Source organism: Theropithecus gelada, chromosome 11, assembly GCF_003255815.1.
Source record: "Theropithecus gelada isolate Dixy chromosome 11, Tgel_1.0, whole genome shotgun sequence".
NCBI classification, from domain to species: Eukaryota; Metazoa; Chordata; class Mammalia; order Primates; family Cercopithecidae; genus Theropithecus; species Theropithecus gelada.
In genome coordinates this window covers 13,451,836-13,475,747 of record NC_037679.1, presented here as the reverse complement: position 1 = coordinate 13,475,747, position 23,912 = coordinate 13,451,836, and the positions used below count along the sequence as shown (strand labels likewise).

Here is a 23,912-nt window from a genome sequence, read left to right as displayed (position 1 = left end):
ATGTTGTCCAGGCTGGTCTCTAACTCCTGATCTCAAGTGATCTGCCTGCCTCGGCCTCCCAAAGTGCTGGGATTACAGGCGTGAGCCACGGCACCCTTTAAATTTAAAGTGATGCTAGTTAGCCAGATTCTGAGATTTTCTCCTTCAATATTCAGCTACCTAGGTATATATATGGAGAAGCTGAATTGTTGGATTTAACTAGAATTGGATTTTTTTCCAGAAGTTCTATGGAGGGCAAGAGGGACAAAGAAGTTAACAATGTCTGCAAGTTTATAGTTCTGGATGTGAAGGGGAGTGAGTGGATTATTTAAAAAATAAAAGGCCAGGCACAGTGACTCACACCTGTAATCCCAACATTTTGGAAGGCCAGGGTTGGGGGATTGCTTGAGTCTGGGAGTCTGAGGCCAGCCTGGGCATCATAGTGAAGCCTGGTGTGGTGGCACGCACTTGTAGTCTCAGCTCCTTGGGAGGCTGGGGTGGGAAGATCACTTGAGCCCAAGAGTTTGAGGTTGTAGTGAGCTATGATAGCACTACTACATTCCAGCCTAGGAGTCAAACCCAGACTCTAAAAAAAATAAAAAAACTAGGGCCAGGCTCGGTGGCTCACACCTGTAATCCCAGCACTTTGGGAGGCTGAGGCGGGAGCATCACCTGAGGTCGGGAGTTTGAGACTAGCCTGGCCAACATGGTAAAACCCCGTCTCTACTAAAAATAGAGAAAAATTAGCCAGGCATGGTGAGGGGCGCCTGTAATCCCAACTACTCGGGAGGCTGAGGCAGGAGAATCGCTTGAACCCAGGAGATGGAGGTTGCGGTGAGCCAAGATCATGCCATTGTACTCGAGACTGGGCAACAAGAGTGAAACTCCATCTCAAAATATAATAAAAATAGGCTGGGCGCGGTGGCTCACACCTGTAATCCCAGCACTTTGGGAAACCGAGGGCAGATCATACGAGGTCAGGAGATCGAGACCATCCTGGCTAACACGGTGAAACACCGTCTCTACTAAAAATACAAAAATTTAGCTGGGCGTGGTGGCGGGTGCCTGTAGTCCCAGCTACTCTGGAGGCTGAGGCAGGAGAATGGCGTGAACCCGGGAGGCGGAGCTTTCAGTAAGCCGAGATCACACTACTGCACTCCAGCCTGGGGGACAGAGTGAGACTCCGTCTCAAATAATAATAATAATAATAATAATAATAAAATAAAATAATAATAATAATTTATTTTTTTTTTATACAAGGTCTCTCTCTGTTGCCCAGTCTGGAGTGCAGTGGCATGATCACAGCTTACTACAACCTTGACCTCCTAGGCTCAAACAATCCTCCCACTGCAGCCTTCTGAGTAGCTGGGACAACAGTTGCATGCAGCCACACCTAGCTAATTAAAAAGAACTTTTTTTTTTTTTTTTTTTTGTAGAAGAACCCTTTTGTAGAAGGGTCCCATGATATTTCACAGGCTGGTCTCAACTACTGAGCTCAAGAGATCCTCCTGCCTTGACCTCTCAAAGTGCTGGGATTACAGGCATGAGCCACCCTACCTGGCCTCAACTTTTATTTAAATTCAGAGGGTACAGGTTTGTCATACGGGTATATGGCATGACACTGAAGTTTGGGGTATGAATGATCCTGTCACCCAGGTAATAAGGATAGTACCCAATAGGTAGTTTTTCAGCCCTCCCTGCCGTCAGTGGTCCTGAGTGTCCATTGTTCCCATCTTCAGAGCCAAGATTTGAGTGCCAGCATTTCTGACTCTGAAACTCATGCTCTTAGCCATTGTACTATAGTACCTGAGACAACTTTTGTTCAATATCGTTTTTACCAGTGGCATGATCTCGGCTCACTGCAACCTCTCTCTTCCCGGTTCAAGCGATTCTCCTGCCTCAGCCTCCTGAGTAGCTGGTATTACAGGTGCGTGCCACTACACCCGGCTAATTTTTGTATTTTTAGTAGAGACAGGGTTTCACCATGTTGGCCAGGCTGGTCTCAAACTCCTGACCTCAAGTGATCCGCTCGCCTCAGCCTCCCAAAGTGCTGGGATTACAGGTGTGAGCCAACGTGCCTGGCCTATTTTATTTTTTTGAGTTAAAAAAAAAAAAATTACCGTTTTACCGTTATACTATTATAGGATGGTATAATGAAACACAAAATCATGTGGTCCAAATAGAAAAATATTTAAATGAGGCTATTAATTCTCTGGTACATATAATTGCAAAATAACTTAGAAAAGAGGAATATGGCCAGGTGTGGTGGCTCACGCCTGTAATCCCAGCACTTTGGGAGGCCAAGGCAGGTAGATCACCTGAGGTCAGGAGTTTGAGACCAGCCTGGCCAACGTGGTGAAACCCCATCTCTACAAAAATTGGTCGGGCACTGTGGCTCACTCCTGTAATCCCAGCACTTTGGGAGGCCGAGGCAGGTGAATCACAAGGTCAGGAGTTCAAGACCAGCCTGGCCAAGATGGTGAAACCCCATCTCTACTAAAAATACAAAAAATTAGCCAGGCATGGTGGTGGGTGCCTGTAATCCCAGCTACTCAGGCGGCTGAGGCAGAGAATTGCTTGAACCCAGGAGGCGGAGGTTGCAGTGAGCTGAGATTGCGCCACTGCACTCCAGCCTGGACGACAAGAGTGATACTCTGTCTCAAAAAAAAAAAAAAAGAGAGAGAGAGAAATAAATTAAAGAGGACTATGTGTATGTGCGAAAGTAGCCAGAAAGAGTGTTGTAGACCTAGAGCTTGAAATGAACTCTCCTTGGAGAGTAGATTATAAGAAGGGAACCAACATTAATGTATTTCCTGTATAAGCACTGTATGTGCATTGCTTCATCTGATCCCTTTCACAACCTGTGATGGAAACTCTGTTCTCCCTCATTACCAAGGGGAAACTGAGGTTCAAAGGAGGTTAGATAATTTGCCCAGGTCCACGCTGCTAGGTGCGGAGCTGAGACTCAAACCTAGATCTCTCGTCTACTCCATACTGCCTTAGATTGGTAGAAAGGGCCAAGGAAGGCATTCCAGGTAGAGGGGAGCAGCAGGGGCAAAGATGGAGGTCTGGAATGAGAAGGATGCCTGTAAAAAGAAGTTAGTAAACGGCCAGGGATCTGGCCTTCCATCCTCTAAGGAGGAGCAAAGGGTGGGACTTCCTAGGCAGTTCCACCCACTTTAAAGGGTTGCAACAGTGTGAGGTGGGGCGGAGGTTCTGGGGTTCCTGGAAGGTGACTGAAGCCCATAAGCCTGGCACTGCGCCCATGGCGTGGCTGGAACTAGCCCCGCCCAGTAGTGCTGGGATGGGAGAGCCATGGCCTGCAGGCTAGTTCCTGGAAGTCTAGCCCCCATTCCTCCCCACCAACACTGGTGCAGCCTAGCTCTTGCTCTCCCCCACAATCAGGCTCTTCACTGGCTTCAGTTTGTCCCAGGCATCTCTCTACCAGAGTCTGACCTCCAGATAGGGCATTCGAAGTTCCTCAAGCCCTTGGGTCACTCTGGCCTCCAGGTATCTAAGCTTTCATCTAATAAGTAACAGACTAATTTTTGTATTTATCCCATTTTATCTTCCTAACAACTTCACTAAGTTGGCATTCTCATCATTGTCTCCATTTTCCAAGTGAGGAAATAAAGCTCAGAAGCTTTGGGTTGGCCGGACTTGGTGGCCCACACCTGTAATCCCTGCACTTTGGGAGGCTGAGGCAGGTGGCTCACCTGAGGTCAGGAGTTAGAGACCAGCCTGATCAATATGATAAAACCGCATCTCTATTAAAAAAAAATACAGAAAATTATTTGGGCATGTTGGTTCGCGCCTGTAATCCCAGCTACTCAGGAGGCTGAGGCAGGAGAATCGCTTGAACCCAGGAGGTGGAGGTTGCAGTGAGCTGAGATCGTGCCATTGCACTCCAGCCTGGCAGCAAGAGCAAAACTCTGTCTAAACAAACAAACAAAAAAAAACCAGAAAGATTGGGTTACCCAAGTCTATACGGCCAGTAAATGCCAGGACCCAAGCCCAAGTTTGTTTGTTTGTTTGTTTGTTTGTTTAGAGATAGGGTCTTGCTCTGTCACCTAGGCTGGAGTCAGTGGTTGGAGTACAGTTCACTGTAACCTCAAACTCCTGGGCTCAAGTGATCCCCCTGGGTCAGCCTCCTGAGTACCTGGCACTACAGGTTCAAGCCACCACACTCCACACGAAGCCCAAGCCTTTTTTTTGTTTTGTTTTGTTTTTTGTTTTGTTTTGTTTTGTTTTTTGTTTTGTTTTGTTTTTGAGACAGAGTCTTGCTCTGTTGCCCAGGTTGGAGTGCAGTTGCACTATCTCAGCTCACTGCAACCTCCATCTCTTGGGTTCAAGCAATTCTCCTGCCTCAGCCTCCCAAGTAGCTGGGACCACAGGTGCCCACCACCACATCCAGCCAATTTTTTTGTATTTTTGGTAGAGTTAGGGTTTCTCCATGTTGCCCAGACTGGTCTCAAACTCCTGGGTTCAAGCAATCTATCCGCATTGGCCTCCCNGCCAATTTTTTTTTTTTTTTTTTTTTTTTTTGAGATGGAGTCTCGCTGTGTTGCCCAGGCTGGACTGCAGTGGCCGGATCTCAGCTCACTGCAAGCTTCGCCTCCCGGGTTTATGCCATTCTCCTGTCTCAGCCTCCCAAGCAGCTGGGACTACAGGCGCTCGCCACCTCGCCTGGCTAGATTTTTGTATTTTTTAGTAGAGACGGGGTTTCACTGTGTTAGCCAGGATGGTCTCGATCTCCTGACCTCGTGATCCGCCCGTCTCGGCCTCCCAAAGTGCTGGGATTACAGGCTTGAGCCACCGCGCCCAACCCCAGCCAATTTTTGTATTTTTATTAGAGACAGGGTTTCGCCATGTTGGCCAGGTTGGTCTCAAACTCCTGACCTCAAGTTATCCACCTGCCTCGGCCTCCCAAAGTGCTGAGATTACAGGCATGAGCCACCATGCCCAGCCCCCAAGTCTTTTTATTTTTTTTATTTTTTTGTTTTTTTTTCTTGAGGCGGAGTCTCGCTCTGTCTCCCAGGCTGGAGTGCAGTGGCACGATCTCAGCTCACTGCAAGCTCCCCCTTCCGGGTTCACGCCATTCTCCTGCCTCAGTCTCCTCAGTAGCTGGGACTACAGGCGCCTGCCACTATGCCCGGCTATTTTTTTGTATTTTTAATAGAGACAGGGTTCCACCATGTTAGCCAGGATGGTCTCGATCTCCTGACCTCGTGATCTGCCCACCTCGGCCTCCCAAAATGCTGGGATTACAGGCATGAGCCACTGCGCCCGGCCTTTTTATTTCATTTTATTTATTTATTTTTTTATTTATGAAATGAAACATTGCTCTGTCACCCAGGCTGGAGTGCAGTGGCACGATCTCAGCTCACTGCAACCTCTGTCTTCCTGGTTGAAGCTATTCTGCCTCAGCCTTCTGAGTAGCTGGTATTACAGGTGCGTGCCACTACACCCGGCTAATTTTTGTATTTTTAGTAGAGATGGGGTTTCACCATGTTGGCCAGGCTGGTCTCAAACTCCTGACCTCAAGTGATCCGCTCACCTCAGCCTCCCAAAGTGCTGGGATTACAGGTGTGAGCCAACACGCCCAGCCTATTTTATTTTTTTGAGACGAGGTTTTGCTCCATCACCCAGGCTGGAGTGCACTGGCACAATCACAGCTCACTGCAGCCTCAACCTCCTGGGCTCAAGCCATCCTTTCACCTCAGCCTCCTGAGTAGCTAGGAGTACAGGTGCACGCCATCATGCCCGGCTAATTTTTTTTTTTTTTTTTTTTTTTGAGACGGAGTCTTGCTCTGTCCCCCTGGCTGGAGTGCAGTGGCACTATCTCAGCTCACTGCAAGCTCCACCTCCCGGGATCATGCCATTCTCCTGCCTCAGCCTCCCGAGTAGCTGGGACTACAGGCTGGCTAATTTTTAAAAATTTTTTGTAGAACCAAGGTCCCACTATGTTGCCCAGGCTAGTCTCAAACTCCTAGGCTCAAGTGATTCTCCTGCCTCAGCCTCCCAAACTGCTGGGATTAGAGGTGTGAGCCACCGTGCCCAGCCTCAAGCCCATGTGTTAAGACTCAAGATCTATTATCTACCACAAAACTACTTCTCTTTCTAGATTTAGAATTAAGCCCCAGGCCAACATGGTGAAACCCCGTCTCTACTAAAAATACAAAAATTAGCTGGGCGTGGTGGCAGGTGCCTGTAATCCCATCTACTTGGGAAGCTGAGGCAGGAGAATCACTTGAAACCGGGAGACAGAGGCTGTAGTGAGCCGAGATCGCGCCATTGCACTTCAGCCTGGGTGACAGAGTGAGACTCCATCTCAAAATAATAATAATAATGATAATAATAATAAATAAAGTAGAATGAAGCCCCAGGGATTATTTCTTCTGGACTATGCTAGGCTTATCTATCAGCCTTCATCCATTTTGGTGTTAGTACTAGGCTCTGCTAAAGGGCATAACTCTTAGATGCCTGGGTATGGGAACCTCAGTCACATCCAACTCCCTTGAAAGCCCCAAACCCTTTTGTCCTGAGAATGGGCTTCAGTCTCCCCTTAATTCCTGAGTCAGTCGTCTAAAAATTCTTATCTGAGGAAAGAAACCTCCTCAAAGACTTTTTAAAATCCTATCCTTACCCAAACTGGAACACAAGGAACAACGAGTTAGATGCTTTAGGAAATCTAGTCCACCATCTGAGCCTCGGTGTATAACAGGGCCCTCCGCTACTTTAGTAAGAGGGGCCTCACTATTCCCTTGGTCCCAGACCCCTCCACCACCTCCCCCAACCATTGGGGTAACCGCCCGGCTCTGCTGCCTAGGATAACGCCCAGCCCTCCCCTTGCCCCCTGTGGCTGCCTCCCCTTTCCGTCTGTTGAGAGAGGAAGCCAGGGGGTGGTGGGTGCAACCCTGCAGGGCACTGATAAAGGGCCAGCCCTGCCCCCGCCCTCTGGGGCCACTGCGGTCAGACCAGCAGGCAAGCAGGCAAGGCAGCCAGCTCCCTCTGGGACCCATGGCCCTCCCCTGGTTCCACCTCTACACACCCCGCCCTTCTCGGGAAGCTGGTTGCATAACTCAGTGGGGTGTTTGGCAACATTGCTTGTGGCTTGACCTGCTGCTGCTGGTGGTGTACACACACGTTATGAGGGTGAGGGTAGGGGTGGGTTGACCAGGTGTGACAAGAAGTCAACCTTTTAGGGAGTTAGTTAGCAGTATACGTGGAGAATGATAAAATAGTAAAGATATGTGGCCGTGGTTTTCTCCATATCGTATTCCATCTCTGCTACCTTTGATGAAGTGGGAGAGTCTTGATAGGAAAACCTTAGACATCCCTGCTTTAACAAGTCATAGGCACTATCCAACCCATTCAGGCTGGCTCCTAATGCTTTGCAATTTGTAAATCAAAGGAGACTTAAGGTAGAAGGGTGTTTGGTCTGGATTTCAGGAATCTGAGAGGAATGGGCTAAGGAACCATCCCTTCCTTTGAAGCCTGTAAAGGGTGTCCTGGAGGCAGGACACAGCCTGAGAACCACAGTGAAGTCCTCTTTTTCTGTAGGAGAGGAGTGAGGGTGAGATGGGAGAGACATCTCCACCTAGCCGGTCCCCTTAGTGAAGGAAGGCTGTCTCTTCACTTAGAACACCCTACTTGACTATGTCTGTCCCCTCAAATAAGTAGTAGATGACCTCAAACACTTCTATGAATCCCTATTGTTTACAGGATAAAGTATACTCTCCCTAGATTGATTCTCAAGACATTGTATAATTTAGCCCCTGTCAAATTTTCCAGGCTTATCTTCTCCTACTTCCCATCTCATACGCCAATCTAGTAAACCCAAAGTATTGCTCTGTATTTTATGCCTCCATGCCTTCACATCTTTGCTTGGAATACTCTTTTCCCCTTCTGTGCCTGGGAAATTCTTAGCTTTTCTCCACAGCCTAACTTAATTGTCATCTCCTCTGTAAAGCCCTCCTTGAATTTCACTTGGCAGAATTTATTTCCTCTTCTGCTCCATAGCACTGTATATACACCTTTATTTTTTTAATTCAATTTTTTTTTTTTTTTTTTTTAGCTAGAGTCTTGCTCTGTCACCCAGGTTGGAGTGCAGTGGCACGATCTCAGCTCACTGCAACCTCTGCCTCCTGGGTTCAAGCGATTCTCTTGCCTCAGCCTCCTGAGTAGCTGGAATTACAGGCACATGCTACCACATCTGGCTAATTTTTGTATTTTTAGTAGAGACGGGGTTTCACCATGTTGGTTAGACTGGTCTTAAACTCCTGACCTCAGGTGATCTGCCTGCCTCGGCCTCCCAAAGTGTTGGGATTATAGGCGTGAGCCACCACATCTGGCCTATTTTATTTTATTATATACACCTTATTAATGTAATTCCCTGACTAGACTTGACTGAGGATACAGACTCTCTTGCTCATCTTTGTGTTCCTGGGATGTGAAACATAGTAGACACTCAATAAATATTTGTTGAATGAATGAATGATGAGCCTTGTGTTATCCATAATTGTCTATGCAACACCAGTATCCTGAACTGATAATTCTTATTCAATAAATGTTTGTTGACTATCTGTAACCTGATATCATTATATAGTCAGCCACAAATGTGACTGTTACCATTCTTCATCCCCTCCAAGTGGCCCAAATAAGTATGCAAATGAGAGAATTATATCTGAGAGCCTACCTATGTGACCCAGATTCATGCCCAAGTCTCAAGAGATTCTGAACCCACATGTAACATGCAATGAAGTCATTGGATTGCCTCCTGTCCTACCTTGATCATGCATGTGCAGTCATGATCTGCTGGAATAGGGATGGAATTCAAAGCATTTAACCATAGGTTTGGCATGGGCATTGGCCAATTCCAGCACAAGCAGGCAGCACAGGAGACTCCTTATGGTACTAGCATTGCCTCTTTACTTCCATGGTCGTGTTGCTGGGTTGTTGGGGATCTTAGAGGAGAACTAGGCTACTGGTGGAGTGGTGGGGGACACTTAGAGGGCTCACAGCAGCTGCCCTTTATCAAGTAGGACAGAACATTTTCATTATTTTAACAGTAAACGCAATTCCATCAGAGCATGCTTGTTGAATGCCAGTCCTGCCTCAGAGTGGCACCTATCTGCTTCCCCAGTCTTGAGATGTTTCTAATTTAACTTGAACACCGTAAGAAGAAAAAAATGTAAGCTGCAGATGTCAGGATTGAAGCCAGACATATAGAGCTGAAAGCCATTACAAATCAGGAGGAAGAAAGGCTCTTTTCTCATAGTCTCTGAAGAAAGATGGGTTTGACCTGGGGCTTTGGTTGTGTAGCTTGGAGGCAAAAAGATGAATAAGTGGGCTGGGTGAGGTGGCTCAGGCCTGTAATCCTAGCACTTTGGGAGGCCAAGGTGGGAGGATTGCTTGAGCCCAAGAATTCAACACCAGCCAAGGCAATATAGTGAGACACCACTTCTACAAAAAAAAAAAAAGAAAGAAAAAAAAAATTAGCTGGGCACGGTGGCGCTGATCTATAGAACCAGCTACTTGGGAGGCTGAGGTGGGAGGATTGCTTAAGCCTGGGAGTTTGAGACTGTAGTGAAACATGTTCACACCACTGCACTCCAGCCTGGGAGACAGAGTGAGCTCCTTTCTGGAAAAAAAAAAAAAAAAAAAGATAAGGGTACTTACTGGCCTAACAGAGTTGGGTGCCATGTGGCTGGGGTGCTTTGCCTGGGAGAAAGGAGGACAAAGGACATCTGGGGTCCCCTTTAAGGGAGGTGAATAATCTCCTTGCTGGGCGGCCCCCCACCTAACTCCCCTCACACACTGACAAAAACCTGGCCAAGAAAGAGGCCTTTGTCCTAGGACATCTGAGGCTGAGGGGGGAGGGGAGAAGGCTACAGGTGAAAGGACACATCAAAGCAGCCAGCTGCCCCTCCTCCTCCAAATAGTTCCCCTGCCCTTGTTCCCAGAGTCCAGGTTTTCCTTAAATGAAAGCTATGCCCTAAACGTCCACCTGCCTAGACAGCTGGTAAGCTAGACACCTGGTCCTTACCTTCAGCTGCCTTCCACCTTGATTTGACTCAGTTTCCCCGTCCCTAGGAGAGCCATGGGGACACAAGGCGACGACAACCTGTATAAAGTTTAAAGGTCACGTTCGAGGGGACCATCAAGTTGGAATTCATCAAACGCATGGGAGAAACGCAGACCTGGCTGGACTCCTGGACTGAAAACAGGGCTGTGAGAGGCTTGGAGCCATGTGTGCCCCCGCTGGCCAGGAGCAAGGTGGGGGCGGGGTGTGGGCAGAAACCACATCAGGCTCAAGTTTCCTCTCTTGGCCGAAAGGGGCAGGAGGAGAGGACAGCCACGGGGAAAGGGGAGGGTTGGAGGAAGGACTGAGAACTCAGGCCGAGGGTTTCAGACGCTGGTGCTCCTGCCTGGGGCTCCTGTGCTCAGCCCAGCCTGAGCCTCCATACTCAAGGCTCAGCAATGGCCCGGGGGCGGGGCGCGGTCCTCGCACATTCTCAAAGGTAGCCGGGATCCTCGTCCAGCAGTGTCAGCTCAGGCTCAGCCTCCCCAGAGACAACACCGGGAGCCTCATCTCTCTCCTCACTCCGCTGGGACTCTGCCACAGGTGCCTGAAAGGCAGGGTGGGTGGGGAGGATTCCAGTGGTATCTGAGGGGCAGGCTGGGGGGGTGAAGGAGGTGAGGGGGGAAAATAACCAACTTTCGGTATGTTCTTAGGAGACTTCAGACTTTTAGATCGCCCCTGGTTTAGGAATCTGATATATTTGGGAACTCCTCTAGGAGAAGACCTAAATGGTTTCTTGGGTGCTCTGGGATCCTTGGGGTGGAGGCTGTGAATGGGGACCAGAGAGTGGTCTCCCCAGGCAAGGCACCGCTGAGGGACTGGGGAGTAGCCAGGAGGAATCCTTCAACTGGTGGGCTACCCTGGGGGAACCAACAGACTACCCTTTCCCCAACTCCATTCCATTACTCTGCCCTGTCTAGGCAGCTGAGAAGGTTTGGGGAAAGCTGAGGAATTGGAAACACTGGATATCTGAACCTCTGAGAAGCGTTGCAAGGTGGGGCGGTTGGATGAGAGATCGCCTCTGGGTTCTTGCCTCCCTTGCTGTTTCTCTTCTCTGTGCCCAGGGGCAGTAGAGATCAGCTGGACCTGGAGGGAGAAGGAAGGCATCCCAACCCCAGCATAGTTGCTTCTAATTGGAACTCTTGGCTGCTTGGGAAATAGGGGCTTGGGAAGCAGTGGAAGAGAAGAGAGGAGGTATCAGAACTGCTGGGGCTGGGATCCCCTAGACATCGGTACCAAAGGACTGGAGTTTGGGGTCCAGGGATGAAGTGACAGGATAGCAGAAACTTGTCCCCCTCTCCTTTGTTTTCACACATTTGTTTGAGTCATGCATGTCCCCAGGGCACTGAGCTCACTATACTCAAATCTCTCTCCCTCCTTTTTTTCCCCTTCATTCTGTCTCACCTCTGTGTGCGTCTCTCTCTTTGGGAGTTCTCCCTAATCTTTCTAATAAGTTGCTTACCTGCCAACCCATATCCCATGTTTTACTAATCCCTCCTCATCCTTTCACTGCACCTATTGACACAGGGAGAGGTGAGGTGGTCAAATAAGCCTCCGAAAAGGGATCCTGAGGCAAGCCTCCTCTCATTGTTCCCCCTTGTTAAGGAAGTTAAGAGCCCTGGGGCAGCAGCCAAGGCCAAATGTATTCCTCTCTCCATTATCCCTCTCCAAATGGTCCTCACTCTGTATTCCTAAGCATGAATCTCCAATATCATTCTGTGAGTACTTAGGGATTGTGATAAAAATCTTTCTGGGTAGGACCACCAGGATAAGAGTAAGGAGGATGGACTTTAGTCCCTGGTGACAACCCCATTTCTACCTAATCCACAATGTTGGGGAGTAAGAGAAGGAACAGACAACCCAGTGGGAGTAAGATGGTTGTGTGACCTCAAAATGAAAGCTGAACTAAAGTGGGAGCTTCTTATTGTAAAAGAAAGGGAACACAGGGAAGCCCACTTCACTTTCCCAGTATCTCCTCAGTTTCTATACCCTCTATGGTGTTCTATTTGATCCATCTCCCTGATCTATCCCACTGCCTGCCAGCTCTGCTGTCCTCTGAAAGGTAGGCTCTGGAGACCCAGAGGGACCTATGCCTGGTGTATAGAACACCACCCATTCTTGAGTGTCTAGGGAAAAGCATCCTGTTCCACCTGCCACCTGGTACAAACTTGCTACTGCACCCAAAAGCTGGTTGGAATGGATCCAGAGGTTCTCCTCAACTCTCTCCCCTCCAAACTCCTGCCTCTCCTTGCTCCCCACCCCCTTTTTTTTTTTTTTTTTTGAGACAGAGTCTTACTCTGTTGCCCAGGCTGGAGTGTAGTGGCATGATCTCAGCTCATCGTAACTTCTACCTCCCGGGTTTAAGCAATTCTCATGCTTCAGCCTCCTGAATAGCTAGGATTACAGGTGTGCACCACCAGACCTGGATAATTTTTGTATTTTTAGTAGAGATGGGATTTTGCCATGTTGGCCAGGCTAGTCTCAAATTCCTGACCTCAGGTGATCCACCCACCTTGGCCTCCCAAAATGCTAAGATTACAGGCATGAGCCACCACACCCGGCCACTGAGGCACTTTAAAATGCTGATTCCTGGGTCTATGAATTAAATTCAGTAGATTTGAAGTGGCTTTCAGGAATCTGTGTTTTTACATGTAGCCCTGGTGAATGTGGCACACAATGAAGTTTGTGACTCCCTGAGCTAGATGCAACCTACAGCCTTTCACAGCAATTGGTTTCTAGTCCTGTCTCCATTTAGGGAAGGGACTGAATGAGAAGCAATTTGCCCAAGGTCATGTATCCTTTTTTTTTTTTTTTTTTTTTGTTTCAGTGTTTCACTCTTGTTGGCCAGGCTGGAGTGCAATGGCATGATCTCGGCTCACTGCAACCTTGCCTCCCTGGTTCAAGCGATTCTCCTGCCTCAGCCTCCCAAGTAGCTGGGATTACAGGCATATACCACCATGCCCGGCTAATTTTGTATTTTTAGTAGAGACAGGGTTTATCCATGTTGGTCAGGCTGGTCTTGAACTCCCTACCTCAGGTAATCCTCCCACCTCCTCTCAAAGTACTGGGATTACAGGCGTGAGCCACCGCGCCTGGCAAGGTCATGTATCTCAAGTGCCAGAGAACCTAGGTCTCCTGCCTCCTAGGGCAGGACCTTTGTACTGCACCTTAGAGTCAGATCCAAGAAGATAAAAGGAGAGACAAATGCGGGGTGGGGTGGGGTGAGTGAAGAACTATGAAGCAAGAGTCATTGTCTCTGCCCCCTAAACCCCTTCTCCATTCACTTTGCCTTTGGGCAATTTCCGCCAGAACCTGGGTGGAGGAGGGTGGGGTTCCGGTGTTGAAATGGCATCCTGGACAGACATAAACACCCCACCCACTCTGCCCACTGGCAGAGTTGCCTACACCAACTCCCATCTCTGGGGATGGCAATAAAACAAGGGGATGGAGGCAAGAGCTAGGGGAGATACTCTTTTAAAAGCATCATTTGTAGTTCCTACTAATTTTGTCGTAAGTTGAAGAGAAGATTCCAAATTAAATTGCTGTGCTGGGCCATCCTTGTGGTAAGTGGTCTAAGGTCATGCAATTTGAGATCATACAATCCTATCCTCTGTCCTTCTTTTTCTTTTCTTTTTTTTTGAGACAGAGTCTCGCTCTGTCGCCCAGGCTGGAGTGCAGTGGTGCGATCTCAGCTCACTGCAACCTCCACCTCCCGTGTTCCAGCAATTCTCCTTGTCTCAGCCTCCCAAGTAACTGGGATTACAGATGCCCACGAACATGCCTGACCAATATTTGTATTTTTAGGAGAGACAGGGTTTCACCATGTTGGCCAGGCTTGTCTCAAACTACTGACCTCAGGTGATCCACCTGCCTCGGCCTCCCAAAGTGCTAGGATTAGAGGTGTGAGCCACCGCACCTGGCCTTTTTTTTTTTTTTTTTTTTTTGAGACAGGGTCTTGCTCTGTCACCCAGGCTCGAGTGTGGTGGCACAATCATGGCTCACTGCAGCCTTGACCTTTCAGGTTCGAGTGATCCTCCCACCTCAGCCTTCTGAGTAGCTGGGACCACAGACGTGTGCCACTATGCCTAGCTAATTTCTGCATTTTTAGTGGAGATGGGTTTTTACCATGTTTCTCAGGCTGATCTCAAACTCCTGGGCTCAAGCGATGCTCCCACCTCGGCATCCCAAAGTGCTTCCCCTCTCCCACGTTTCCTTCATCCTAGCCTGCTTCCCTTTACTAATATGGCAGGGTATGTCTGTGTGCGTGCACATACACACAATGTGTGACCGTAGAGATCAGGAAGACCTTGCCAAATCTACTTGGAGTCTCTTGCTGACGGCAGGGAAAACAGATGCAAGGAAGGTGGGTCTCAGGGAATAGGGAGGTAGCATGAGGAGAGGGACTGACAGAGAGAAGATAAGGACACGGGTGAGGGTTTGCTGAGAATTCTAAGCTATCCAAGCAGAAAGGGACCTCCAAGGTCAATTTGTCCAACTCCCTGGTTTTACAAATGAGGAAACAGAGGCCCAGAGAAGTGAGATGGCTTGCTCAACATCACACTGCTGCTTTGTGGCAGAGCTGCAACTAGAACCCAGGTCAAAAGAAAAGGGACTGGATGGCAGTGTGTATTCAAGGCTCTAGAGGGACATTGCCCAGAAGGAGAAAGAGAGACTGACACTCCACAGAAAGAACTGATGAATGTAGATTTCCAATAGAGGTTTGGAGTATGAAGATACAGGGGCAGGAGGGGAAGATGCCTAGAAGAAATTATAGTCAAGTGGAGTCAGGTTCTAGACCTCATCCTGCTATTATTTATCAGTTTCAGTCTCAGCTTCTGATGTACCTTTAGAATCTTTGTGAAAACCAGTCTTTTTTTTTTTTTTTTTTGAGACAGAATCTAACTCTGTCACCCAGGCTGGAGTGCAATGGCGCGATCTCAGCTCACTGCAACCTCCACCTCCTGGGTTCAAGTGATTCTCCTGCCTCAGCCTCCTAAGTAGCTGGGACTACAGACATGTACCACCCCATCACACCAAGCTAATTTTTGTATTTTTGTTTTTTTTTTTTTTTTTTTGAGACGGGGTCTCGCGCTGTGTCACCCAGGCTGGAGTGCAGTGGCGCGATCTCGGCTCACTGCAAGCTCCGCCTCCCAGGTTCACGCCATTCTCCTGCCTCAGCCTCCGAGTAGCTGGGACTACAGGCGCCCGCCACCACGCCCGGCTAGTTTTTTGTATTTTTAGTAGAGACGGGGTTTCACCATGTTAGCCAGGATGGTCTCGATCTCCTGACCTCGTGATCCACCCGCCTCGGCCTCCCAAAGTGCTGGGATTACAGGCTTGAGCCACCGCGCCCGGCTAATTTTTGTATTTTTAGTAGAGACGGGGTTTCACCATGTTGGCCAGGCTGGTCTCGAACTCCTGACCTCAGGTGATCGCCTGCCTTGGCCTCCCAAAGTGCTGGGATTAGAGGCCTGAGCCACTGCACCTGGTGAAAACCAATCTTATAAACTAAGCGTGCAACATCAAGGTTAGTTCTTAACAAGTGCTTACTAAGTCTTTACTAAGGTTGTTGTATTACCTCAGAAGCGGAAAGACTTCTGGTTGTATGGGTTAAGGTATGGCCCAAATGACCCTGTGAGGACACGGGACAGAGGTCCAGTGTCTCCAGAGCCCATTCCTTCTGTGCCTCTGCCGCCTGCAGCTGATAAACCTCTTATCTGGCCCAGGCAGGGAAGCCCAGGGCCAGGATAGGAGGAGAGGGCAGAGCTGCTATCAGCCACCAGGCCTGGGCCATATCTTCGAGAGGGGGAGGGGCTGTCTGCTTGGCTCTTTCCACAACATGCTCTTGGGGATCCTGAAGCATATACTGTCATCATCTTGGAAAGAAAAGGCTGAAAACTTAAAACTGAGGACAGAGGAGGAAAGCAGGGTGACCCCTGATGTTGCCCTAGAAAATGAAAAACAAAATACAGGAAAACAGAGAAACAGAAGATCTGACTCTGCCCTTAGCCAGGAAAACAGTTTGGGGGAGTGAAAAGTAGGGGAAAGAGTGGGCATTTTGCCTGGAAAAAAGGTAAAGACCTTCTGTGCTACCAAAGGAACTGACTGTGGCCATAGTTGGCGAGGTGGAGATCATACCACAGGAAAAGATTTTCCGTCTTAAGGGATTGGTTGATGAGTCCAGCATGAATGAGGATGGGGAGGAGGCAGTCTCTCCTTCCCTCAGGGGAAGCTGGAGGGAGCCCCTCCAAGGAGGTAGTGCAAACTTGCTGATCCTAGCAGGTGTAGCTCTAACACCTCTTTTCCTTTGACACAGGTTTCCAGAGCCATCTGGGCTTTCCAGGAACCTGGACCAGACTCTGGCCCAGTAGGATGTCCCCGTGTCCTCCCCAGCAGAGCAGGAACAGGGTGATACAGCTGTCCACTTCAGAGCTAGGAGAGATGGAACTGACTTGGCAAGAGATCATGTCCATCACTGAGCTGCAGGTGAGTAAGGGTGGGATAGGGTGGGGAGAGCGTGTGTCAGAGAAGAGAGAAGCAGGGAGTTGACCTGGACTGAGGCAGAGGGCGGGAGCAAGCAGGGCTCAGGGCTGGTAATGCTTCAGGCACTGGGAAAGGAAGAACTGGGAAAGATCTGGATGGAAGACACTGAGGAACATTGAGGAGGAGGAGTGGAGGAGCAGTGGTGGGGAGGGAATGATCTGATAGGGAGTGTATGCTCTCTCAGCAGCCACTTGACCCACATCTCTCTCTATCCCACCTCCTTCTGTCCTTCCCTTGCTCACCTTCTTCTCTTCTGACATGCCTCTCTGATCCTGCCATCTTCTTCCGTCATTACCTCTGCCTGCCCTTGGCAACTGGGTCCGTTTACTCCAGGTAGCAGAGCAGTAGTTCAGGGGCCTCAGGAAGGGGAGTTGGACTATGCCAGGGTCCTCTCCTCCTGCTACTTGGACAAAGGGGTGACTGTTGGCTTAACAATGATGCCTTTGTCCCCAGCTGGGCTGGAGCAGGGTGGCTCCCCGATGTGGGTTGGGGGCCTTGTTTCTAGCACGTTCTCTACTTCTCACTGCACCTGGGCAGGGACAGAGGGACTGAAGAGGAGACGGCAAAGTTTGTGCTGGCTCCCCAAGGTGCTTCTTAGCCCCCAGCCCACACCCTTTTACTGCCCTGCTACCATGCCTAGCACCCTCAGGATCTGCCCTAGGCCCTCTTCCCACACAGCAGCTCCCTCTGCTGGGCATCCGGGGCATGGCCAGGATCTGAACTTGACCCTTTGACCCTAGATAACTGCAGCAGGAAAGGGTTCTGAGGGGTCATCTTGAATAACAAGGCTTTGACTTCCTGAAGGAAATAAAGGAACATGAGCCATTTCTTTTTTTTTTTTTTTTTTGAGATGGAGTCTCGCTCTGGCGCCCAGGCTGGAGTACAGTGGCACGATCTTGGCTCACTGCGAGCTCTGCCTCCCAGGTCATTCTCCTGCCTCAGCCTCCCGAGTAGCTGGGACTACAGGCACCTGCCACCACACCCGGCTATTTTTTTTGTATTTTTAGTAGAGACAGGGGGTTTCACTGTGTTAGCCAGGATGGGCTCGATCTGACCTCGTGATCTGCCCGCGTTAACCTCCCAAAATGCTGGGATTATAGGCCTGAGCCACCACGCCTGGACGAACATGAGCCATTTCAACCCAGTAAGAGCTTTTCCAAGGAGAGTTCATAATTGTTCCAGTGTTAGGTAGACTTTTCTGCAGTCCAACCTCAGTGACTTCCATTCTTGCTAAAGCTGCGTTTTTCGTTTTTTCTTTTTTTGAGATGGAGTCTTGCTCTGTCACCTAGGCTGGAGTATAGTGGCACCATCTTGGCTCACTTAAATCTCCACCTCCAGGGTTCAAGCAGTTCTCCTGCCTCAGCCTCCCAAGTAGCTGGGATTACAGGCGTTCACCACCATGCCCAGCTAATTTTTGTATTTTTAGCAGAGATGGGGTTTCACCATGTTGTCCAGGCTGGTCTTGAACTCCTGACCTCAGGTGATCTGCCACCTGGCCTCCCATAGTGTTGGGATTACAGGCATGAGCCACCGCTCCCGGCCTTAAGCTGCATTATTCTTGGAACAACTGTATCAGAACTTTGCAAGAAGCTTCCAATGATTATGGCAACTTTGTTTCCTTGTTACTATCTCACTGGGTCTTTCAGAAGAATCCAGCTTGGTCCTGAGAGAGTGTTGGTTTTTCTTCCTTAGTCTGTCTCCAAATCTCTTTGTGTCTTTCCTTGCAGGGTCTAAATGCTCCAAGTGAGCCATCGTTTGAGCCCCAAGCCCCAGCCTCATACCTTGGACCTCCACCACACACAACTTACTGCCCCTGCTCAATCCACCCAGATGCTGGCTTCCCACTTCCTCCACCACCTTATGAGCTCCCAGCATCTACATCCCATGTCCCAGACGCCCCATACTCCTATGGCAACATGACCATACCAGTCTCCAAGCCACTGAGCCTCTCAGGCCTGCTCAGTGAGCCACTCCAAGACCCCTTAGCTCTCCTGGACATTGGGCTGCCAGTGGGGCCACCTAAGCCCCAAGAAGACCCAGAATCCGACTCAGGATTATCCCTCAACTATAGTGATGCTGAATCTCTTGAGCTGGAGGGGACAGAGGCTGGTCGGCGCCGCAGCGAGTATGTGGAGATGTACCCGGTGGAGTACCCCTACTCACTCATGCCCAACTCTTTGGCCCACTCCAACTATACCTTGCCAGCTGCTGAGACCCCCTTGGCCTTAGAGCCCGCCTCAGGCCCTGTGCGGGCTAAGCCCACTGCACGGGGGGAGGCAGGGAGTCGGGATGAACGTCGGGCCTTGGCCATGAAGATTCCTTTTCCTACGGACAAGATCGTCAACTTGCCGGTAGATGATTTTAATGAGCTATTGGCGAGGTACCCGCTGACAGAGAGCCAGCTGGCGCTAGTCCGGGACATCCGACGACGGGGCAAAAACAAGGTGGCAGCCCAGAACTGCCGCAAGAGGAAGCTGGAAACCATCGTGCAGCTGGAGCGGGAGCTGGAGCGGCTGAGCAATGAACGGGAGCGGCTTCTCAGGGCCCGCGGGGAGGCAGACCGGACCCTGGAGGTCATGCGCCAACAGCTGACAGAGCTGTATCGTGACATTTTCCAGCACCTTCGGGATGAATCAGGCAACAGCTACTCTCCTGAAGAGTACGCGCTGCAACAGGCTGCCGATGGGACCATCTTCCTGGTGCCCCGGGGGACCAAGATGGAGGCCACAGACTGAGCTGGCCTAGAGGGGTGGAACTGGTGATGGGATTTCCTTCATTCCCTTCTGATAAAGGTACTCCCCAACCCTGAGACCCAGAAGGAGCTGAGTTCTCTAGACCAGAAGAGGATGACAATGGGAACGGGTGTTTGGAAGTTCCAAGGTGTATTCAAAGAGGCTTGCCTTGACGAAGGGCTGGCATCTGTCTTCTCTGACTCAGCTTCTCAGGTCTTCAGCCTCCACCTCGTCTAAGCTTTGGTCTATAAAGTGCGCTACAGAAATAGCCTTTTACTGTGTCTTCCTTCTTGAGGGAGGGTGGTGAAGCTGAGATAACTATCTGTTTGAATCTTAGCACGTTCATTTCATTCCCCCCAGAGCTCTGTATGAGAGGTACCATAAAATTTGGGCTTGAGGCTGGGCATGGTGGCTCACACCTGTAATCCCAGCACTTTGGGAGGCCGAGGTGGGCGGATCACTCCTCGTGAGGTCAGGAGTTCAAGACCAGCCTGGCCAACATGGTGAAACCCCATCTCTACTAAAAATACAAAAACTAGCTGGGCATGGTGGCGCACGCCTGTAATCCCAGCCACTCAGGAGGCTGAGGCAGGAGAATCACTAGAATTCGGGAGGCAGAGGTTGCAGTGAGCTGAGATTGTGCCACTGAACTCCAGCCTGGGCGACAGAGCAAGACTCCATCTAAAAAAAAAAAACAAACAAACAATTGGGCTTGAGCAGTATGGGGATCTACCACCTTCACCTCCTTTTCAGAGTAAGGGGCCATGGATGATCTGAAGAACCCCACACTCCCTGGTGGTGCCCTATTTGTAGAGCTTGGAGAGCTGCCCAAACTGGCTAAACACCCTATGCAAAGGTTCCTGATGTTTACATCTCTTTTCTCTTAATCCTCCCAGCACAAAAAAGCCCAGAATGCCCATAGGCCTTTCTTTTTTTCTTCCCCTCCTGCTTGCCTCTCAGCCTGGGTCCTAATATGCCAGAGTTCTCTCAGAAGATTGAATGGGCTATTCTTGGCTGGAATTTATACATCAAAATTTCAGAAGATTTCACACCCAAGCTTTGGTAAAACTCGCTCCACAGTGGAGTAAAATATTCATTCCTGTGAAACGTTTTCTCTGGTTATGTTAGACAAACACTACCCAGATCTTTACTTTTTTGAGAGACAGTTTCACTCTTGTCGCCCAGGCTGGAGTGCAATGGCGTGATCTCTGCTCACTGCAACCTCCGCCTCCCGGGTTCAAGCGATTCTCCTGCCTCAGCCTCCCGAGTAGCTGGAATTACAGGCATGTGCCACCATGCCCGTCTAATTTTGTATTTTTAATAGAGATGGGGGTTTCTGCATGTTGGTCAGGCTGGTCTCGAACTCCCGACCTCAGGTGATCTGCCCGCCTCAGCCTCCTAAAGTGCTGGGATTACAGGAGTGAGCCACTGCACCCAGCCAACACTACCCAATTCTTGTTTTGGGGCCCTCCTTTTCTAGAACCTTAAAGATCTTGTTTGTTTTCTTTGAGATGGAGTTATGCTCTTGTTGCCCATCCTGGAGTGCAATGGTGTGATCTCAGCTCATCACAACCTCTGCCTCCCGGGTTCAAGTGATTCTCCTGCCTTAGTCTCCCAAGTAGCTGGGATTACAGGCATCCACCACCACGCCCGGCTAATTTTGCATTTTTAGTAGAGACAGGGTTTCTCCATGTTGGTCAAGCTGGTTTTGAACTCCTGACCTCAGGTGTTCTGCCTGCCTCGGCCTCCCAAAGTGCTGAGATTACAGGTGTGAGCCACCGTGCCTGGGGTTTTTGTTTTTTTTGAGACAGAGTCTCACTCTGTCGCCCAGGTTAGAATGCAGTGCTGCGATCTTGGCTCACTGCAACCTCAATCTCCACCTTCTTTGCCTCAGCCTCCCGAGTAGCTGGGATTACAGGTGTCCGCTACCATGCCTGGCTATTGTTTGTATTTTTAGTAGAGATGGGGTTTCACCATGTTGGCCAGGCTAGTCTCGAACTCCTGACCTCAAATTATCCACCTGCCTTGGCCTCCCAAAGTGTTAGGATTACAGGCGTGAGCCACCATGCGTGGCCTAGATATTTTTTATTAGTCTATTTTGTTTCTTCTTGAAACAGAATATAATTGACTAAGTTTCAGATTCCTTAGCCATATCAGTTAAAGTCCAGTCAAACCTCCCTGATATGACACAATCTCCTTGCTTGGAGTTGTATGGTCTCCAATATTCCCAGTCCCTGAGTTACACAGCTTCTTCAGAATATTTTACGTTTACTTTTTATTCAAATTTACTAGCTCCATTCCAACATTAAAACCTTACATCCAAGTTCTGATCTAGACACCACAGGCTGAGGTGGGAGGACTGCTTGAGCCCAGGAGCTTGAGACTAGCCTGAACAACACAGGGAGACCCTACCAAAAAAAAAAATAATAAAAAATAAAAATTAGTGGGTGGGTACAGTGGCATATGCCTGTGGTCCCAGCTATGTTGGAAGCTGAGGTGAGAGGATTGCTTGAGCCTGAGAGTTCGAAGCTACAGTGAGCCATGATGATGCCACCGTACTCCAGCCTGGGCAACCGAGTGAGTGTCTCAAACCAAAATGGGCACCACAGATACTGAGGCCTAAAAGCAGCACAGTGATTAGGGAGATATGGAACGTGGTCTCTAGCCTAAGTTTAGGGAATGAAAACAACTTGAAGCGCTTCCTATTTTTTTTTTTTTTTTTTTTGAGATGGAGTCTCACTCTGTTGCCCAGGCTTGAGTGCAGTGGGCTGATCTCGGCCCACTGTAACCTCAACCTCCCAGGCTCAATCAGTCTTCCCGCCTCAGCCTTCTGAGTAGCTAGGACTAAAGGTACATGCCACCACGCCTGGCAAATATTTGTATTTTTAGTAGGAAGGGGGTTTCGCCATGTTGGTCAGGCTGGTCTTGAACTCCTGGGCTTAAGCAATCTGCACACCTCAGCCTTCCAAAGTGCTATCACAGTCACGAGCCATCTAATGTTTCCACACTGTTTTTCTCTTGTTTTTTGTTTTGTTTTGTTTTTTGTTTTTGAGACAGCATCTTTCGCTCTGTTGCCCAGGCTGGAGTGCAGCAGCAGGATCTTGGCTGACTGCAACCTCCACCTCCCAGGTTCAAGCGATTCTCTTGCCTCAGCCTCCCAAATAGCTGGGATTACAGGCACCTGCCACCACGCCCAGCTAATTTTTGCATTTTTAGTAGAGATGGTTTTCACCATGTTGGCCAGGCTGGTTTCGAACTCCTGACCTCAAGTGACCTTCCTGCCTAGGCCTCCCCAAGTGCTGGGATTACAGGTGTGAGCCACTGCGCCTGGCAATGTTTCCACATTTCATTTTTTTTTTTTGAGACGGAGTCTCGCTCTGTTGCCCAGGCTAGAGTGTAGTGGCATGATCTGGGCTCACTGCAACCTCTGCCTGCCAGGTTCAAGTGATTCTCCTGCAGCCTCCAGAGTAGCTGGGATTACAGGCGCGCGCCACCACGCCCTGCTAATCTTTGTATTTTTGGGTAGGTGGGGGGACAGTCTCACTCTGTCACCCAGGCTAGAGGGCAGTAGCGCGATCTCGGCTCACTGCAACCTCCGACTCACCGGTTCAAGCAATTCTTCTGCCTCCGCCTCCTGAGTAGCTGGGACTACAGGCACGCGCCACTACACCTGACTAATTTTTTTTTTTTTTTGAGACGGAGTCTCGCTCTGTCGCCCAGGCTGGAGTGCAGTGGCCGGATCTCAGCTCACTGCAAGCTCCGCCTCCCGGGTTCACGCCATTCTCCAGCCTCAGCCTCCCGAGCAGCTGGGACTACAGGCGCCCGCCACCTCGCCCGGCTAGTTTTTTTTTTTTGTATTTCTTAATGGAGACGGGGTTTCACCGTGTTAGCCAGGATAGTCTCGATCTCCTGACCTCGTGATCCGCCCGTCTCGGCCTCCCAAAGTGCTGGGATTACAGGCTTGAGCCACCGCGCCCGGCCTTTTTTTTGTATTTTTTAGTAGAGATGGGGTTTCACCATGTTGCCCAGGTTGGTTTTGAACTCCTGAGCTCAGGCAATCTGCCCGCCTTGGCCTCCCAAAGTGTTAGGATTACAGGCGTGAGCCACTGTGCCCAGCCAATTTTTGTATTTTTAGTAGAGATGGGGTTTCACTATGTTGGCCAGGCTGGTCTCAAACTCCTGACATCGTGATCCACCTGCCTCGGCCTCCCAAAGTGTTGGGATTACAGGCATGAGCCACTGCACCCAGCCATTTTGTCTCCCCATTTCAAGTTGCAAAGGGCAGGGGCTTGGGCTAGCTGTTCAGAAATTTAATTAGTTCACCTAAGAGATGTCAGGTACAGACAATCCCCGTGCACTCATGAAAATCACTAGTAAGACCATCTCACACACACGTACACACACACGTTTGGTGTGCTGACCTAACAAGGTGGAACATAAGTTTGAAAATAGAGCAGCCTGGCCGGGCGCGGTGGCTCAAGCCTGTAATCCCAGCACTTTGGGAGGCCGAGGCGGGTGGATCACAAGGTCAGGAGATCGAGACTATCCTGGCTAACATGGTGAAACCCCGTCTC

The 23,912-nt window shown here is 49.6% G+C and overlaps 1 protein-coding gene across 3 annotated transcripts; it reads left to right on the top strand.

The window, feature by feature from the left end:
* The first annotated feature begins 10,285 nt into the window (after positions 1–10,285).
* NFE2 (nuclear factor, erythroid 2) lies at positions 10,286–19,608 on the top strand. Of its 3 annotated transcripts, XM_025402255.1 has the most exons (4): positions 10,370–10,606; positions 11,128–11,257; positions 16,380–16,549; positions 18,334–19,608. In XM_025402255.1, exons 3-4 carry the CDS (start codon positions 16,436–16,438, stop codon positions 19,339–19,341), a joined length of 1,122 nt encoding a protein of 373 aa, XP_025258040.1. In that variant the 5' UTR covers positions 10,370–10,606; positions 11,128–11,257; positions 16,380–16,435; the 3' UTR covers positions 19,342–19,608. The 3 variants fall into 3 exon arrangements, with proteins under 3 accessions (XP_025258038.1, XP_025258040.1, XP_025258039.1); XM_025402253.1 differs by lacking the exon at positions 11,128–11,257 and having other exon boundaries at positions 10,286–10,606; XM_025402254.1 differs by lacking the exons at positions 10,370–10,606; positions 11,128–11,257 and adding an exon at positions 15,682–16,136.
* Positions 19,609–23,912: the final 4,304 nt, after the last annotated feature.

Excerpts from the sequence above, each read along its gene's own strand:
- NFE2 (XM_025402253.1), top strand. The coding sequence starts at position 16,436 with ATGTCCCCGTGTCCTCCCCAGCAGAGCAGGAACAGGGTGATACAGCTG. Across the intron at positions 16,550-18,333 it reads TGTCCATCACTGAGCTGCAG|GGTCTAAATGCTCCAAGTGA; the intron begins GTGAGTAAGGGT and ends CTTTCCTTGCAG.